The sequence below is a fragment of the Biomphalaria glabrata genome, chromosome 6 (genome assembly GCF_947242115.1).
Source record: "Biomphalaria glabrata chromosome 6, xgBioGlab47.1, whole genome shotgun sequence".
In the NCBI taxonomy this organism is placed as follows: domain Eukaryota; kingdom Metazoa; phylum Mollusca; class Gastropoda; family Planorbidae; genus Biomphalaria; species Biomphalaria glabrata.
The window spans coordinates 29,163,353-29,183,277 of NC_074716.1; the positions used below are offsets into that span (position 1 = coordinate 29,163,353).

The window sequence follows — 19,925 nt, forward strand, 5'->3', positions numbered from 1 at the left end:
ACATGCTACGCACATTGTACTTAGGGGCAGTCAGATCACACATTGAGTACAGCTCAAGTATATGCTAGTAAAACTGCCCTCGAATCATTCGACCGAGTACAATCACAGGCACTAAGGTTCATTTGTGGCACCTTTCGGACAAGCCCAACAAACGCTGCTGAAATCTTAACAAACGAGGCCCCTTTACATTTAAAGAGGGAGAGGGCGGTACTTACAGCCTATGAGCGCTATAAAAGGGGCGACAACATGTACCGTGTGTCCGAAAGAAATCTAGTAAATTAGAGTCAAACTGTTCTATAGCTTACATTGTATGGAAGAAATAGTCAAGGAGATGAAACAAAATAGCGACATGACTAGTTTATAAATCGTTAGTTCATATTTAAAATACAGTAGTTTAAGTTTGTTCGTGTCCATACAATTAGTCGTTTTTACTGAAAAGCTCACGGAAATAGGAAATTAATACACACTGGGGGAATCTTGGTGTCCCTCTCCACTTGGTGCCCTGTGCGGCCCGCACCACCCGCACATTGGTAGCTACGCCACTGAATTCGGCACATTTAATTTCATTACTTTTATTTCATATTTCTATAATAAATCAATCTACAGTAAGATGGTGCGCAAATGTTTAATTAGGTCTATTGATTCTTTAAAACTCGCTCTTGTTTGCAAAGAAATAATTTAGTGTACTGCGGTAAGCCTAGTGACGTAAGCAGCGTTTTTCCCGTTTACGTCATGGAAAATTTTCATTCATAAAACATTCTAGCCAAAATTAATTTTTCGATAATGAGGCATTTTCAAACCGATATAACGGTCGATCTCGAGTTTTCTCGATGTGGCCAATGAGTTGAGAATTTTTTTCTCACTATTATGCACATACCGTGAACTTTTAAAGAAAATCGTTAGAGCCGTTTTCGAAATAAAATTTATAAATATATATACATACATACATACATACAAGAATTGCTCGCTTAAGAGTATAGGATACCGTGAACTTTTAAAGAAAATCGTTAGAGCCAGTTTCGAAATAAAATTTATAAATATATATACATACATACATACATACAAGAATTGCTCGCTTAAGAGTATAGGATATGATACACAAACCTATATAATATTTCGTTATAATCTATATAAATCTATATAGGCCTGTGAATGAGCCTCTAAAATTAATTGTCACATGACTTAAACGAAGATAAACATTCGCACCTTAACTTGTGATCCACTATACTATATCTAGATCTAGGTAAATAGACTAGTCACTAGTAGATAATAAGTCTAAGATACAGTTAGATATCTATACTCATATATACTGTCTTTAGATCTGTCAATCAATATAGATCTAGATTGACCTAGATCTAGATGATAGTCTAGATCTATCAATCATAATCTATGTTATAGACAATATAGTTAAAACCAAGGAAATGACCGACAAGTCACAAAGTGTCACAAAGTCAGTGCAATGGCATGGGCCTCAATGAGAGTCAATGACTCAATGGCATACAATTGTCGAATTAGACTAATTGAGTGATACTAATGATACTCTGAAACTCTGATAGTGGATAGTGATACATATTAACATAATTATCATAATAGATAGTAAATAATACATCATCATGATCATACACTGATTGAATGCACTGATATTTTCATTTTGACTAATACAGCATAACTGAGCATATATAGCCATAGCCATAGGCCCTATTCAATAGGCTATTGATATATCATATACTGATATAGGCATAGCTAGAGAACTAGAGTAGAATACTCTTCTTATCTTATCTTATATAATACAGACGTTACTTCAAAAAAGAAGATGATTACGTCCTACGCGTCATGCATTTAGTCATGCATATTAACCAATGACTTAAATTCTGCCAAGTCACTGGTTTTCCTGGCTAGCTCAGGCAACCCATTCCATGCTCTAATAGCACTAGGGAAGAAGGAGTATTTGTACAAATTTGTCCTAGCATATGGGACGAGGAATGTGCCTTTATCTTTGTGTCTTTCAGAGTATTTTATTAAATTTTGTTTTTGTATTTGAAGATTATGGTTCAGTGTTTTATGTATTATTGCTACTTTACTTTTGAGCCTTCTGTCCTGAAGGCTTTCTAAATTAAGTGATTTTACTAAAGGTGTTACTCTAGTCAAATGTGAATATTCGTTTGTTATGAATCGCACTGCTCTATTTTGTGTCTGTTCTAGTTTCTTAATGTTTTCTTGAGTTGAGGGGTCCCAAACAGAGGATGCATATTCTATTATTGGCCTAACCAAGGTTAAATAACATTTTAGTTTTATGTTCTTATTTGATTTATAGAAATTTCTTTTAATAAATCCTAATGCTTTGTTTGATTTTTTTGTAGTTTCATCAATATGTGGATTCCATGACAGTTTTTCATTTATTATAACACCTAGGTATTTTGCGTTTTTAGTCTGTGTTACTGGTTTGCCATGAATAAGATAAGTGGAATTAATTTGTTTTAGTTTTTTTGTTACTCTTAACAACTGACATTTTTCTGGGTGGAAAGACATGCTCCAATTTGATTCCCATTTCTGTAATTCATCTAATTCTCTTTGTAAAATATCTGTGTCTTGTGTTGTTTTTATTGTTCTATATATTATGCAATCATCTGCAAATAATCTGACTTTTGTTCCTGAAGTAATGCAATTTGGTAAATCATTTATGTAAATTAAAAATAGTAGTGGACCCAAGACTGTTCCTTGAGGTACACCTGAGTTTACTGTTATCGGTGTTGATTTAGAGCCATTTATTATTACAGTTTGTTTTCTCCCTATCAGAAAGTCTTTAATCCACTGACGCAGTGGACCATTAATGCCGAAATATTTTAATTTTTTAAGCAAACTATGGTGGTGAACTTTGTCAAAAGCCTTAGAAAAATCTAGTAAGATAGCATCTATTTGTTCACTATTATCTAAACCTTTTGAGAAATCATCAATTAGTCCTATTAGTTGTGTTTCACATGATCTATATTTCCTAAAGCCATGTTGGTATGGTGTGAGGACATTATGTTTGTCTAAGTGGTTTATGATGTTGCTACATATTATGTGTTCTAGGATTTTACATGTGATGCTGGTAAGTGATACTGGTCTGTAGTTTCCTGGGTCAGATTTTTCTCCTCTTAGTCTCTTACTCTTAGTCTTAGATGTCTTAGTATCTCTAGACGTCTGACTCTATAGTTGTAGTACCAAGTCGTCCAAATTGAATTTAGGTGTGTGACAGTGTGTGATTGTCTGATGCATTAGGTTTATATGACATTTAATTTAATGTCTTCATCTGTTCCACCTGATACACTGACTACACTCCCAAGGTATATAAAACTTATCTACTTCGTTTATGGTCTAACAATCCAGTTCTATCTCTTCATTTTGTTTGTTGTTTACTTTAAGTACTTTTGATTTTTGGTAGTTTATTTTAAGGCCTACTCTTTTTCCTACTTCACTTAATTAAAGCTTTGACCTTTTCTTCTAGTCTGTGTGATAATAAGGCTTTGTCATCTGTAAATTCCAGATCCTCCAGCTTTTGTGTGAAAGTCCATTGGATTCCTTTCCCTGAATTAGAAAAAAGCTTTTTTTGTGAGCTAATCCAATACTAGAAGAAACAGCTAGGAGAAGTGAAAGAAGATATCCTGTTTGACTCCAGATGTGACTGGGAATTCCTCTGCGGTTTGCCACTGTGGGCTACTTGGCAGGTGAAACCATCATAAAATGTTTTTTGTTTTTACAATAATCTTGCAGAAGCATATGATATGGTGCAGACAATTACACTGTTGAAGTCGATTGAAAAACAGAGGTAGAAACAAGATGGTTGACTGTTGATTCCGGCTGTGGGAAGCATGGTCGAGAGGCCAAGTGCGCTTGAACTTGGCTTGGCTTGGCTACCTAGAAGGGGGCTCGAGGTTCGACACCCAACTCGGGCAGAGTTGTGTTTACTGAGCGCCTAAAGGTAGCACGGAAAACCAACTCCTAGATACCCCCTCCCCCCAACTGGTCAACAAATGAGATTGGACCAAAAGCACTCTGAGCATGCTATAAGCATGAAAGTAGCGCTATATAAAAGCTATAATAATAAGTAGATGGAGAAACAGAACTAGAGATAGGTTAGAACTGCCTAAGTTGTAGAAGGGATCATTGCCAGTGTGGTAGGCAGTTAAGAAACAGTGTAAGTTGTCTGGTCAGATTGTGAGGAAACTGTGGAAAGGGTCATTCCTGTTAGTGGAAGACATTCCGACATTCCATTTAGTTTATGTAGACTATTGTTCCTGAGACAACAATAAGATAGCGAGTAACATGTACTGTGACCTGTGTCAGTGACAAGATAATGAACCCTTTAGGAATTTTGAACTTTACTAATACCCTTTTAATATTGTCTTTGATTTTTTTTCTTTATTAACAAACTGCATTTCTTTTCAGCATGGTGAAATAAACAAGCTTGAAAACAACATTTGTAAAAAATGGCGCAGGATTCTGCTTCATTGCTACCTCATGTCTCAAGTGTTAAGGTCTGAATGTTTTACTTTTAAAATGTTTGTATGTTATTCAATTAACTTATTTATAATTTTTTATATTTTAGATAATTTAAATAGAATGGCTGCCTCATCTTGTAAAATGCACTTTGAATATTGTCATGATAGTCTTTGGTTCAAATCATGCACACAGCTATCTCCTGATCTTCTTACAAGAGGTTTGGGCTAGGACCTTATATTCTAACTTCTTTATTTTTGAAAGAACATCTGGAACTTAACAAGTCAAGATTGAGGCATTAATTTTATGCAGCCTGATAGGGGAAAAGACACTATTAGTTTTGTGTGAAATGTCTGTCCGCCCGTCCCATTTAGATCTCGTAAACTAGAAAAGATAGTGAAAATCCAACATCATAATATTTTAGTCCATTCAAAGTTCTGATGCACTGGCTACTTTTTTCTTTTCTAAAAGCAAAAAATCTAATTTTTAAAATCACTTATGCAAGCAGTTTTTTCATAAAAATATACCACTTTTACAACTATTCACTATTAATAGTAACAAACACTGGAGACTCTTTAGTATGGGAGATGTCCATTTTCCATATTTTTAACACATTTATGCAAATGGTTTTAGATTTTTTGTCAAAAAAATATTTTTTTAACATTTCTATTGCTACGTTATGTAAGTTCTTTCCTACTAATTACTACATTTACCTAAAAATAAATGTTTACTTTTTTTTTAAGAGAAAGAATCTTTTTAGTATACATATAAGTTGGACATAATTTAAAAAAACAATTAATAAGTAGTTTTTCACATTATCACGTGAACTGCATCGCTGATAGGATTTGAATAAGAGATTTGACCCTTTACAAAACAATTAGATCAATTAGATATTCATTATAAGACATCTGTTAGGCCTTGTTCGCATCTAACTTCACATTCACTTTCACTTATCCTTTGGCTTGTTGGATGGACCACTGGGGCACCACACAAGATCTGTCAACCTTCTTTCTCCATTTTTCTCTGTCATTTGTCTTTGATAGAATTTCATTCTGATGTACTTTCTGAAAATATTGAAACCTGCCTTTTTACCTGCTTGGGTGGACCACTTCAGGGGCCAATTTTGAGTTTGTGTTTCCACACAAACTGTCTTTGTTACCTTGTTTTTACTTTGTTCTAAAAAAGTCTACTTTAGAGTATGAGGTTTATGCCAAAGTCTCAGGGTTATTGATAAAATGGGAACACTGCACAAAAGTCCAGAGCGAGCATAAAATTATCTTTAAAGGTAGTTTATGGATTATAACTTGACAGTAAAACAAGAAACAAGGCAATTTTTTCTTCTCATAGTTTACTGTTTGTAATGTCTTGTTTAGAAGTTTGAATTTCTGTGGAGTCACTAATAAATGAAATGAGACTTTATGTAGGAAAACATTTTTTTTTTTTTTTAAATATATATTTCTAGATAAGTGGCTGAGTGGTTTAAACTGCTTGGCTACTTATCGAGGAGGCTCGAGTTTGTATCCTAATTCAAGCAGAGTTGTGTTTGCTGAACACATAAAGGCAGCATGGAAACCTTCTCCAGATACCCCTCTCCCCACTAGTCCTCATAGGCAATTGGACCAAGGAGCAATGAACCTGTTATAGCATGAACTATGCACTATTTAAAAGCCATTTTATTTAAAACAAAAAAAAACCTTTCTTGTTTTGTGAAATGAATGCAACAACTAAATTTAGATGTTTTTTACTTTTAGGGTGAAATAGGTCTCTATGGTCACCACACTCATGGCCTGACAGTGTTAACTACAGCTGTATTTGCTGTGGGTGAGATGGCAGGGTCTGGTGTTTTGGCCTTACCTGCAGCTCTTAATGGCACTGGTAAGTAAACTCCAAGGACTCTCAAATTAGCTCATACGTATTTGTATGGTGCAATGAAGCATGTAACATTTAATTTACAAACTATAAGCAAAAGGAACACATTCAACAATTTTTATTTTTCTTAATTAAATTGAGAAAAAAAATTTTTTTTAAAGGCAGCCATAATAATTTAGTATTTAGAGCTTAAACATTTTTTAAAGTAATACTTCATAATAATAATATTCAAGTTCAAAGATAAAGCAGCAGACTCAGCATAGTTTATCACATCTAATGCAGATGCTATTGTTTTTAAGGGTTTTTAAGTGACTAAAATATTTAAAGAAGTAAATACTGCCAAAGCCTCAGGACCCGACATTAAGTGGAAAACTTGTAAAGCTATGTTCTGAACAACTGGCTATCTTTTGTGCTATATTCAACAAGTCCTCGCAAACACACAAAATACCTTCCATTTGGAAGACGTCTGAAATTATTCCAATACCCAAAAAGAAGATCATTGCTTCCAACAATGATCTACGTCCCATAGCACTTCATTCCAATGAAGTGCTTGGAGAAAATGATTTTAAAACATCTACTGAAAGAAGTCGAAGCACGTCTTGAGCTGCACCAGTTTGCTTACAAACCATCATGAAGTACAGAAGATGCAATACTATTTATGCTGAATTGTCTATACCATCATCTTGATACCCAGAGACACTACGCCAGAGTATTATTCGTAGATTTTTCATCCACATTCAACACCATCCAACCACATCGCATGATACAAAAACTATCTGAATAGAACGTTAGCAAAAACATGCAGGCTTGGATTCTAAACTTTCTTATCAAACGCCCACAATATGTAAAAAGTGAACAGGCATGTGTCAGGCACAAGAGCACTTAGCACTGGAGCCCCGCAGGGGTTTGTCCTGTCACCAGTATTGTATACCATATACACAAATGACATTCAGAGCCTATCAGCTGACACTTCCATCATAAAATTTGCTGACGACACAGCAATCATTATTACAGGTGACAAAAATATGTACTATTCAACAATTAACACTTTTTACCAATGGAGTATAGATAACTTTCTAATTTTAAATGTTCAGAAAACTAAAGAAATGATAATAGATTTTAGGAAACATAAATGCCATCTTGCTGAAATTCAGATAAATAACCAAACTGCAAAACAAGTGCAAGAATATAAAACCTTTACACCATTAGCAGTCTAATTAACTTTGCCATCACCTGCTAGTATGGTAATACTTCACTGGCACAAAGACAGACTAAATAGACTAATTAAAAAAGCATCGTATATATCTCGAACACAGCTACCATCTCTTGAAGAGCTTTTTCATGAAAGATGCCTTTCCAAAACACTCACCATTCTTAAAAGAAAACCTACACCCATTAAACCACTGTTACATAAGATCAGTGGAAGGCGTGGTAGAGACTAAGTGTGCTTGAACTTGGCTTGGCTTGACTACCTATGAAGGGGGCTCGAGGTTCGACACCCGACTCGATAGAGTTGTGTTTACTGAGCGCCTGAAGGCAGCATAGAAAAACTTTCTCCTAGATACCCCTCACTGTCCACAACTGAGATTGGACCAAAGCACTCTGAGCATGAAAGTATGAAAGTAGCGCTATATAAAAGCTATAAGTATTATTAAATATATATAAAAAAAAGGAAAGCTAGATAATTACTTACATTCTAATATTAAGTTAAAAAACAGTGTTGTAAATCTATGGGAAGAAACTTTACCTCAAGGAAAAGAAGTAACATAAAATTATATTTTTTTTAAAAGACAATTTCTCCTTTATTGAACTGAAGACATTTTGTAAGAGTGATTACTGTGGTCTTTTGTAAGAACAATTACTTTGGTCTTTATAAAAATAATAATTAATGAATAATTAAGAAAGAAAATACCCCTCCCCCCTAAACTCCTGAAAATAAGCATTGGTGCAGGACAAATTTACAATAATCTATTTAAAAAAAGAAATGACATATGGCTATAGTAAAGACTTTGATTTTATTTTTATTTCACATTGATTTTAAAAGAAATAGCCACATATTAAGTCATTCTTTTCTAATTACTTTTTTTTTTGGATTGTGTTTAAATTCTAAATACTAGGAGTCAAAATGCTATGAATGTTTTGTTCTAGTCTCTTGAGTATTTTGGTTGAGTGTTGTTCATATTGATTTATTCATACATTCTGCTCAGGTTTAAAAAACCTGTGCACCCCTGGCTGAGAGATTTAAATAAGTAATATCAAATTATTTTGTTCTATTTATTTATTCAGCTCCTTACTGAATACAAAGAAACATTTGAGTCAGGTGTGGGAATACCAGCTGAAAGCATGTTTGAAATAGCCAAATTTAATTTTAAGATGATTATATTTTGAAAACTTATAATGGTTTACTAGAGTTTTCCCTGTATGACCCATTTGATAGTAATTTGTTTTTCCTAAGATAAACTGTCTAATTTCTAGGGAGATCGTTAGAGCCACTTTTGAAACCTGTGTCCACCCACCCATGAAGAGTATGCAATTTAATGAGAAGAATTGTAATACAGATACCTTTATATATTGTTACACTACATAATAGATAACACATTTATAGACAATGTTTTTGTTTTTTTAAATATTGAACTAAAAGTACTCATATAATTAAAACATTACTCTCTTTTTATTATTGTAGGTTATATTGGCATCTTACTGAATGTCATGTGTGCCATAGTATCTGCATACACTGGCATGTTGTTGGGCAGATGTTGGCTGATGGTACTTCACAGATACTCAGAATACCAAGAACATTCTAGATATCCTTATCCAGCTATTGGGCAAGTCACCTTTGGAAAACCTGGAAGGTGATTGTTAATTGTGATTATATCTCTACCACTGTTGTTATAATTTTAAGTTAAGAATAAATACATTTTAACTTTAAAAAATTAATATTGTTTAGAAACATAATTGAATATATCAACTCACTCTGTCTGTCTGGTAAAATGTTTGTACATGATATTTTTTGGAAACCCAATCTTGGATCAAGCTGAAATTTGCACTATTATTTCTTTTACCTGATAAAACAAGGATCAATAAGAAAAAAATTAACCAATTAGTTAATTAACTATTGTTAATTCATTATTTTGTTTGGTATCAAACAAGGGAAAGAAATTTTACTTGACTGATGTGGTGGTATAGACTGAATTAATCCCCTTTATAGTCACGGCTTTAAAGTTTGAAACTAACAATAGATAACCATAAAACCTTCTATTTTCATAAGCACTTCACTAGCACAGTGGTTTTGAGGAGGTTTGAGCCCTGACGTTCAAATTCAAGGCGTTGCTCTTTTTTTATAAATGCATTTAAAAGCAATTACATTAAAATTTACAAGATACCTCCTTCTTTCTACCTTCACCCCTTTCCCAATTGGTCCAGACAAGTGAGAGGATCATAGGGTACAAAAAAAAAGTGAAATTCCCCTTTTGGACCTTGTGATCTATAGGGCAGATGATGGAAAGGTCATCTGTTTCTGAGGCCTACAGTTAACAAGGGTGTCATGTGGCCAGCACAACGACCAACCGCCTTTACTTTTCCCCAACTAATGTCAGGTACCTATTGCAGCTGGGTGGGCTCAGAGGTGCCCAAAGATCCCGAAATTAAAAATTCGAACCCAGGTGCCCAATTCGGAAGCCAAATGCTTTACTGCTCAGCCACCACGACTCCCACATTCTGATAACTTGTGACTAAATGTTTCAACTCAATTCACAGTTAGTTTAAGAACAACATCCAATGAAACAATGTACAAATCACTGTAAATGATGATGATGAAGACTGAATTATCTATCAAATGACAGACCTATAGAACAGCTGACTTAATCTAAAGCTACTATTTCCTAAGTCACTCTACTAGAAGATTTTATTTTGCTCACCAGTCATATTTGTTTACATATTCTGATAGGGTCAAGGTTTTCCCCTGAAGTTGTCTATACATGTCTCAAATAGTATTGAAACAAACCCCTCTTATTGATCAAGTGTGTAACACTATTCTAAAAAAATTGCAAGGTCCTCTTCTTTTGCTTAAAATAATGATAATTATTGCAATAAATTTAAAGGATTTTCATATGTAAAAAAAATTTAATGCATGTTTCTTCTGTTTGTACCTAGACTTATAGTATCTTGTGCTATCAACTTCACATTATTTGGTGTCTCTGTGGTTTTTTTACTGCTGGCCTCTGAGAACATCCAGTCACTGATTCAAGATGCTGGTGCCAACATTTCTTTCTGCTACTGGCTTTTGATTGTTGCAGGATGTCTCCTTCCAATAACATGGCTTGGCACACCCAAAGACTTTTGGTAAGCTACATTAGTGTTTAAAGTCCAGATAACTTAAAAATCATAGTCTTGCTTATTTAAAAAAAAAAGCTTTTAAAATTATGTCTATTTATTTCTTTATTTCTAAGATTTTTGTCTGTGCAGTTTTAATTTGCCAAACATTATTATAAAATAAAAACTGAAACTTTTTCATCATAAAATGTGTTCTAGTTATTGTTTATAACCTAGAAAAAATATTTTTTTTTTAAACTCAACTTTTGTCTGTCTCTCTTTCAGTGGCTTAATTGTATCAAATGAATAAACAGCTTCATTATAATATAAAGTTATTTTCATGATCAAAGCCTTTATTTAGAGGGGTTAAATATTTGCGTGGTCCCCTAACTTTTTATTTTCCCAAACTGGGTGCAGTTTTGTTTAATAATATTTCATAGTGTCCATTTAATGTTGTTCTTAGATTATCTTGAAAGTCAAGTTAATTTTATTTTCTAGAAAATAAACAAATGACAAAAAAATTATATGTATATAATTTTATATAAAAACACAATGAAATCATTCTCTCTTTCACTTTCATCTTGCATTCTAACGTCCTTGCTAAACTTTTCTCACTCCATATGAAAACAGAAATTGTTTTCAAACTGTTGTAGGTCCCTATGTGACCACAAGTGTTATTTCATTACATTCTTGTCACAAAATGAAATAAAATAAAAATAAAATTATATTATATAGGATACAGTATCTTATAATTTTTTACCTTGATATATCTGAATAACTCTGTAAAATATTGTCTGTGTTATTCCTAGGCCCATAGCAGTGGGGGCAGTGGTAGCTACAAGTGTGGCCTGCTGTGTCATCCTGGCCAATATTGCTGAGGATTCTAAAACTTTACCTCCAGCTTTTTATCCCAAGATTGACTTCAAAGGATTCTTCTTTGCTTTTGGAACTATTTGTTTTGCATTTGGTGGACATCCAGCATTCCCAACCTTTCAAGCTGATATGAGAAATCCAGAAAAGTTTGGAAAAGCAATATTCATAGCATACATGAGTAAGTTGTATTATATCTAAGCATCATGTCTTGCTATTAACGTTTGTTTCAAAGTCATTTTTTGTCAAAGTTTAATTTTGTAAAATAATATGGGCGTAGTTCCCATAATTCTTTTATGCTATGTCACATTTTTTACTCTTATCTTAACTCAATACATTTTTGGTTTAAGACTTTCATTTTACATCATATTAATAATTATAAGGCTTAAATCTGAGTTCCTCAACTCAAGAAAACATTAAAAAACTGGAACAGACAAAAAATAGAGCAGTGAGATTCATAAGAAATGAATATTTACATTTTAGTAGAGTAACACCTTTAGTAAAATCACTAAATTTATTCACATTTTAGTAGAGTAACACCTTTAGTAAAATCACTAAATTTAGAAACCCTTCAGGATAGAATACTTAAAAGTAAAGTAGCAATTATACATAAAACACTAAACCATAATCTTCAAATACAAAAACAAAATTTAATAAAATACTCAGAAAGACACTAAAATAAAGGGACATTTCTCGTTCCATATGCTAGGACAAATTTATGGTTACATGTATATTACTTTGTTATTCTACTGTGTCATCTTTTAGTTGTTCTACTTATGTACCTTCCTGTGGCTATCAGCGGTTATGTGGTTTACGGCAGCCATGCTCAGGACAACATACTTCAGAGTGTTTCAGCGGGCCCAATGAGATATACAGTAGAGATTCTTATCACTCTTCATCTCATTTGTAGTTTTATCATTGTGATCAACCCTGTGTGTCAGGAGGGGGAACAACTACTACATATACCGACAAGTAAGAGTTTCCTTTTTATATTTTCAGATGCTCCCATTTTCACTCTTTCTTTCTCAGAATTGAAATGGTCAACTCTCTTTGACTACCCAGCTCCTTATGATCTCATTTAATTAATATATGTTCCCTCTCCTGATACAAGTTTTTCAATCTGTGGATCATGAACACCCAAAGGGATTAAATGACGATTTGCCAGTGTTTGTATATAATCATAAAAAATAACCATTTTATTGTCTAATCTAATATGTAAAACTAGACAATGTATAAGGTTTTTCAATTGGGATTTGTTTTTTTTTCATTGTCATTTGAGGATAGATGTTACAGACAAGGGATTAAAAATGATTTTAAACATTTTTTTTTGTTGCAACATAAATATTTTTATCAGTTTAAATTATTGTAAATTAATGCATAATACAATATTACACCATTGCGAAATCATAGATTTGTTGACATTGTGAAAAAATTGAAATGGAATTTTATTTCTAGTTAATAATTCACCATCGTGTTAAAGTCCATGATATTGAAGGTTATATTGGCATTATTAGTTGTTATTGCTAAGCACCTAAAGACAGGACGAAATCCTTCTCTTAGATACCCCCTTCCATCACTGGTCCACAAAAGGTATTGGACAATAGCATGCTATGAGTAAAAAATAAAAACTTTAAAAATATTTTTCTGCACACAATATGCCATATACCATGTATATGAAAAATGGTATGCTAGTCTAGTAGATTAAGAACTTCAGCCCTGTTATCTTATATCTAATATATAATTGAGTGTAATGTATATGTATGTATGTATATATGTGTGTCACGCATAGAAATCAAAGCCGTTTGACCTATCCTGATAAAAATTATCATAAATGTTCCTCAGATCACGGCGGAGACCATAGTATATGTTTAATGTCCCTCCCACAACCAGAGTGCCTTAAATTTAAAAATAACTGGGTAAACCTGTTTTGTTATTATTTTATATTTCAAATGAAATATGTCTAAATGGGGAAACCCGCTAGCTCTGGGCCATATATGCTCAGTATAATTATAAATCTTTATGCTGAATTTTTTTTCTATCTTTAGGTTTCAGCTACAAGCGAGTTATATTTAGGACAGCAATGATGGCAGTAATTTTGTTTGTAGCAGAGTCCATCCCTCACTTTGGTGCCATACTTTCACTAGTTGGAGGATCTACCACCACATTGTTGGCTTACATCCTTCCTCCTGTTTTCTACCTCAAGCTCTGTTCTATGGAGGGAAGCTGGGAAAAAGTGTAGGAATAATTTTTTAAAAATAAATACTATGGAGGCCAGTGTTTATACAAGTTTTAGATTATTAGCTAATTTGTGGTTTTCTTAACATCTGATCCCTGCCTAATTGAATTAAATTTTAATAATAAATTAAAAGAAAAAGATTTTAGTTACAAACACAATTTTCCTTAAATTTTATTAATCAATTTGCTTCAAATTAGTAGTAGTAAGCATTTAAAGTTTGCAGCTGTAAATCAAATTGAAAAACTAACTATAAATATTGAATGTAGGGTAGGGATAAATGTCTTAAAACATTATATTTCAATATTCCCTTTTTTAAAAGAGTTCCACACACATTTTATAATACTTTAATAAGTTATTTTATGGGGCTCCGCAGATTTAAAGACTTATAAATTTAATGATTTTTTGTTTGGTTGGAAACAGCAACAAAATAAATATATCCTAATTTTTTTTTTCCGAAGTGTTGCTTCTCAAATTCTTTCTTTTTGTTTAAAGGTTTGTATTTTCTCACAGATGATGTTGAGCATAACATGTTCACAGTAGAAGCACTTATCAATGCACAGCTACCCTTATATTAGTCACTTGTAATAAATACAATGATCCAATTCAAAAACAACAACCCAAAAAACTGTACTAAGTGCCCTAACATTTACAGTTGTTGAGTTATGTGACCTAGACATGTGCAGATAAATATAAGGATATTACATTATACAAGATTAATAGACGAAGAATCAGCATTGTTTTCTTTTATTTAATTAGATGTAACAAGTATACCTTTAACAAATTTATTTCAAACAGCAACGTTGAACATTTACACTGTAATCCTCTATATTTATAACTTCTTTTTTATTTTTCATAGGACGGCTTCCCTTCATGAGAAAGTTGCTTGTGCTGAGATTATCGCCATAGGGGCTGTAGCTGGCATTGCTTCCACTTACTCCGCTATCTCAGACTTGGCCACTAGTAGCTTCTCTAAGCCCTGTTATGTCTAGTCTTAGGCTACCAACTATTATTTCCCATGATTATTAGTGGTGATGGTATAAAAAAATTGTAATATTGGTAAATTTTATATTTGTTAAGAATTATGTAAGGTATGATTTTGATTTTGTAAATGTAAATAATTATTGCATCTGTTCAATGTCTTTGTTTTTCATCATTATTATAACTCTCTTCAAAACAGCGTCTTCTATTTTCACATTGTTTGCCCAATTTTACCTTGTAAAAAATACATTATCATAGTAGTAAAACAGAATTTTACAGAATTTTAAATGATTTTTGTGCCAGCATCACGCTTCTGTCATTGAATTTTTGTATAGTTATAGAGTGACATTGACATTGTTATATTGTTGTTTTATTTTTACATAAAATGCCTTGTGTTGTGTTTGTATTGAAAAGGTGTCTGATCATATTTTCAATTGAGTTTTTTAAATATTTATTTGTCAAAGTTATTGGAGTATATTTTATGATTCCATGTAAGAACAATTTTTTTATTTACAGATTATACAATTTATTTAAAAAAGTAGTATTAATATTTTCTGTCTATATTAAGTTAATTTTTACATTGCCCTAAATTTTATAAATCTCTAGTAACTCTATGTGATAGACTTGTCTTTGGCATTCATTGTTCTGAGACACAAGCTTAACTCATATGGCTGATGTGGGAAATCAAAGAGGCACAGAAAGTCTATTAACACCATTGTAGGCTATTGGATTTGGCTTCCTGAATGACAGTCTGGAGCTTTTAATAACTGTGTCTCTGAGTTGATTTCCTTATTTTTAGTTTTTTATATTTTACAAAGTGTATAGTCTTGGTAAAGAAATGGCATTTTTTATCTACCATATACACAATAAAAATATAAATAAATAAAACAATAACTATAACCAAGTAAATTAATATTAGGATACTATTTTTATTAAATGGATTGTTCAAGAAATATTAGTTTCTTGTATGTATCTCAGAGCAAAGGTGTAATGAATCTATGCTACCAAACCTTTTCATTTTTATATAGGTTTTACTTATAGAATGGTTAATGTTTGAAATCCAGTCATTGAAATTCTAATGTATCTTTCTGAAGACTTTTGCTATTTAATGAAATAATATACTGATAATAGTGTGTAACTTAGCACATTAATTTATTTAAATACTATGTATGTCAGTAATTTGTAATTATTTTTTTTAATTGTTCTAGTTTTTGAACTTGTAATTTTATCAGTCTTTTTTTTTTCACATAGCTTTTTAAAACTGAAATATTTGTGCAACATTTTTTTTTAGATTATCTCCCTTGTTCCTATATCATGTCCCTTTTTTCTGCTGTAATGAACATTATACCATTATTATAATTGCTTTATAATATGTTAACTTGGAAAAATGTGATGTAAAAAGTATGTTATAAGAAAAGCAACTAAGACTACTTGAATGCTTTCACCAAAGATGCTTGCGCTCCATCATGGACATATGGTGGCAAGACGCACTACAAACAGCGATGTCCTTGCAAACGCTGGTATGGACAGTATAGAGAGACTTCTAATGGTCGGACAGTTACGCTTGAATGTATGCCAAAAGCTGTCTTTTTTGGTGAGCTAATAGGTGGTTGACGTAACAGAGGTGCCCAATACTTGCTGTATTGGTTTCATTTAAAAAAATAAATACATAAATTTTATAGCTTGCATATTCAGGTTGAAACATTTGATGACTAATTAAATAATTTTTATAGATTTGATATTCAATATAACAAAAATAAGAATTTAATTCAATCTTTTAATTTTGATTAATATTCTGTGGGCTTATTTTTTTTATCATTTTAAAAATGTATTAACCCAAAAGTAAACACAAAAGTATTTTTTTTATTAAAAAATGACTGTTGTTGCTGAGAAACATATATGCTTAATATCTTGTGTGTGTAACCTATGATAGAAATGATATCTTGAATGCGAAATTTTAAAGATAAAAATGGACAGCAAAATTTTGATAATTTTTATATAATATTCTTTATCCTTGGAAAGAAAAGGTCTTGTATGTTAACTTGAACAATAGAAGGCTATAAATATTTATTTGCTAATATTAACTCAATTTTGAATATATATATATATATATATATATATATATATATATATATATATATATATATACATGAGTTGAAATAGAATATTGTAAGTCAGGTCAGATACATTTGTTTTTATTCAGATGATTATGACCTAAGGATTCTATGACAAATTGAAATCCTTAAAATGGTAGAACCCCAGGAATATTGTTCAATGTTCTTGTTGACACAAGTATTTATCAGCTTGTTTCATCATTGAAGTTATTTATGGCAACTGATCAATTTTCATTTTGGTCTAATCCACAAACAATATTTAGATTAAATATTGATTTCTTAGAAAAAACACTTTCTACACCTTTTTTTTATGCAGTTTTATTTTTCTGTTTGGAAAAATACTGGATTCTTTAATTATCTTTCCTTCCTATTGACTTTCTCTTCTGCTTTCTTTTTTCTTTTTTAACCAACAGTATTTGTTTGTTAATATTGATCCAATTTTGGATTCAGTAGACTGTTCTTGAAACTTCATAAAATCAAATAGTAATTATACTTGTATTAAAAATTATATTTGTCTCTAGCATTGTTCTCATAAATATTTTTAGTCTTTAAATGATTTTTATTTAAATTCCCCTTCAGAGAAGTTTTTTGGTATTAATTTTTTTAAGCTTTGCTTATTACTGAGGTTATTTTAGTGTCATTTGTTAATGTCATGATGGACAAAGTAATAAACTCTATGTTGTGTAGAAATTAGTTTTAATTCATTTGTGTTTACTAATATTTGATTATTATTTTCGCTCAGTTTAAATTGTATTAGTGAATAGTGCTGTTGTTTGTTGGAGACGTTTTTCTGCTCTTACTTCTCTTAACGAAGGGGTCATAGGTCTGGCACAATGACCTTCACCTTCCATCACTAACGTCAGGCGTCCTTTATAAAGTGGGGGGGGGGGGGAAGTACTGAGTGACAATGTTATACTCTTCCTCATTTTCAATAGTTTTCCACAAGAACGAACAGAATTCAGCCTTCATTGATGTAGCGAGTAGAATTCAGCCTTCATTGATGTAGCGAACAGAAATAGCTGTGAAAGAAAGGGAAGTAAAAGCTTGACTGGGTCATGAGTCCGACTAGAAAGATAGATATGTCTGTAAACGTCATTGTAGACTGCTGCCATCTAGTAGGCCAGTATAAAAGGAACTACTTTTGAGACCAATCAAGGTTACAGTACATGAAGCAATAAGACTTATGGGATTTGCTTCCTTCTATTTTCTACATTTCATTTTTTTAAAATATTTTCTTGAAATAAAAAAAAAATAGAAAGTCTAGTTCATATTGAAGAATGTAATATCTTCAGAAATAGTAAGCATTTAGTGTATTTGGTGTACAAAATACGGAACTATTGATAAGCGAAGAAATCTAAGAAACAAATAATTTGTGAGCGTTTTTCAGCACATAGCAGAATCGAATCAGTAAGTTCTTTGGCTTTGGTAGAAAGTAGTTTTTATTCTTTACTTGGCGGGATCTTTTAATATGGCGTCCCTCGCCTTGGCTTTTTTTTGTGTGTCTATTTCAAAATCTCTCCTAGTTTTATTATTGAACATTTTTCACATCCCCACCACATTTCTTCATAACTTTTTGTCTTCTTTTTCTATTTTCTATCTTACTCTAGTTTATTGTTTGAAGAACGTAAACTGGCTCTGAAAATCAAAGTGTAAAAAAAAAGACATTACTGGGAAATTTAGTGGAAACATTTCCAATATTCAAACCATTTTTTTGGGGGGAGGGGGGATGTTTTGCTGTTGAGTTGGTTTACCTCCTTACTGTTAATATAGTTGACCTAACTCACTATTGTTTTTTATTTGTCAATGAATTCTCTAGTTTAGTTTGGGGAATAGTCTTTATCTGCAGTTCAAAAAATCACAAATAATCTTCATTTCTTTTCAATGTCTCACTGGAATCTCAAATTCGCTTCTGACCATATTGTGTTTTCTTAGACCTTCAATCACTTGTAAGACAAACTACACCCTGTAGCACCTAAGGCTTAGCACCTCGCATGTCAGCATGTCAAACTGCAGCAATGTCAGCATGTCAAACTGCAGCAATGTTAGCATGTCAAACTGCAGCAATGTCAGCATGTCAAACTGCAGCAATGTCAGCATGTCAAACTGCAGCAATGTCAGCATGTCAAACTGCAGTCATGTCAAACTACAGCCAAACATAGTTATCAAATACTGTTTTATTTTTTTAAAACTCCGCCCACAATTGTTATCACAACATTTACCCTGGCGATAATGCAATAGTTAATCATGACAATAAATTCATTAAATAATCTTCACAAAATAAAGTAGACCTAGTCCTTATAGTGATTTAGCAATATTTTTTTTTTACCTGGGTTAATAAAGCTTGCACAAAGCCTGCATCCGAGTGAATGATTCAGACATAAATGTAGTTTTGAACTATAACTCCTAGTTTAGTTGACGTCTCTTCATTATAGGCCTACATCAATGAAGTAGTCTCACTTGGTGTGACTTATTCACTAGATTTAGACAAATTATCAAAACCTAGTCTTCGTTCCTTTAACAAGAGAGAGAGAATCACTTATGTGATGGCTTTGTTGTTAAATTTATATTATGTCTCTTCATTTTAGCCTCCCCCTCTCCCTTTTGTAATAAAATCATTGCTAAAATATCTCTGAGTGTTGTGTTTTCATTACTGAAACCGTTACATCGGAAATGAAGTTAGGGGTGTTTAAGCTATAACACCATTCACATCCGGGCACCGTTCTAGAGTTTTAGAAAATCATATCTACAGCGCCACGTAATAGATGAGTTTCGGGGCCATCGAGGTCAAGACACCGTACACACAGGGTTGGTCCAATAAAAATGTGAAGAGGCTCTAGTATCAACATTTAATGCGCGGTTGCTGAGTTGTTAAGCGCTAGGACTCCGAACCAGGCGTCCTAGGTTCGAATCTCGGTGAAGACCGTGATTTTGAATTTCGGGATTCTAAGGGCGTCCCTTAGTCTACCCAACTCTAATGGGTACCTGACTTCAGTTAGGGAAAGTAAAGCAGGTTGGTTGTTGTGCTGGCCACATGACACCCTGCGCGTTAATTTTTGATCAAAGAAACA

At 32.5% G+C, this 19,925-nt stretch overlaps 1 protein-coding gene across 3 annotated transcripts; it reads left to right on the top strand.

Annotated features, from left to right (window-relative positions):
* The first annotated feature begins 1,162 nt into the window (after positions 1–1,162).
* Positions 1,163–17,547, top strand: LOC106050588 (uncharacterized). 3 transcript variants are annotated; one of them, XM_056033168.1, is made up of 10 exons: positions 1,163–1,243; positions 3,527–3,707; positions 4,429–4,517; positions 6,231–6,354; positions 9,032–9,200; positions 10,501–10,689; positions 11,469–11,710; positions 12,295–12,501; positions 13,575–13,764; positions 14,622–17,547. In XM_056033168.1, exons 3-10 carry the CDS (start codon positions 4,470–4,472, stop codon positions 14,752–14,754), a joined length of 1,302 nt encoding a protein of 433 aa, XP_055889143.1. In that variant the 5' UTR covers positions 1,163–1,243; positions 3,527–3,707; positions 4,429–4,469; the 3' UTR covers positions 14,755–17,547. The 3 variants fall into 3 exon arrangements, with proteins under 3 accessions (XP_055889143.1, XP_055889144.1, XP_055889142.1); XM_056033167.1 differs by lacking the exon at positions 1,163–1,243 and adding an exon at positions 3,245–3,326; XM_056033169.1 differs by lacking the exons at positions 1,163–1,243; positions 12,295–12,501 and adding an exon at positions 3,239–3,326.
* Positions 17,548–19,925: the final 2,378 nt, after the last annotated feature.

Coding starts and splice junctions, on each gene's coding strand:
- LOC106050588 (XM_056033168.1), top strand. CDS start 4,470: ATGGCGCAGGATTCTGCTTCATTGCTACCTCATGTCTCAAGTGTTAAG. Junction 4,518..6,230: donor CTCATGTCTCAAGTGTTAAG/GTCTGAATGTTT, acceptor TTTTACTTTTAG/GGTGAAATAGGTCTCTATGG. Junction 10,690..11,468: donor GGCACACCCAAAGACTTTTG/GTAAGCTACATT, acceptor TGTTATTCCTAG/GCCCATAGCAGTGGGGGCAG.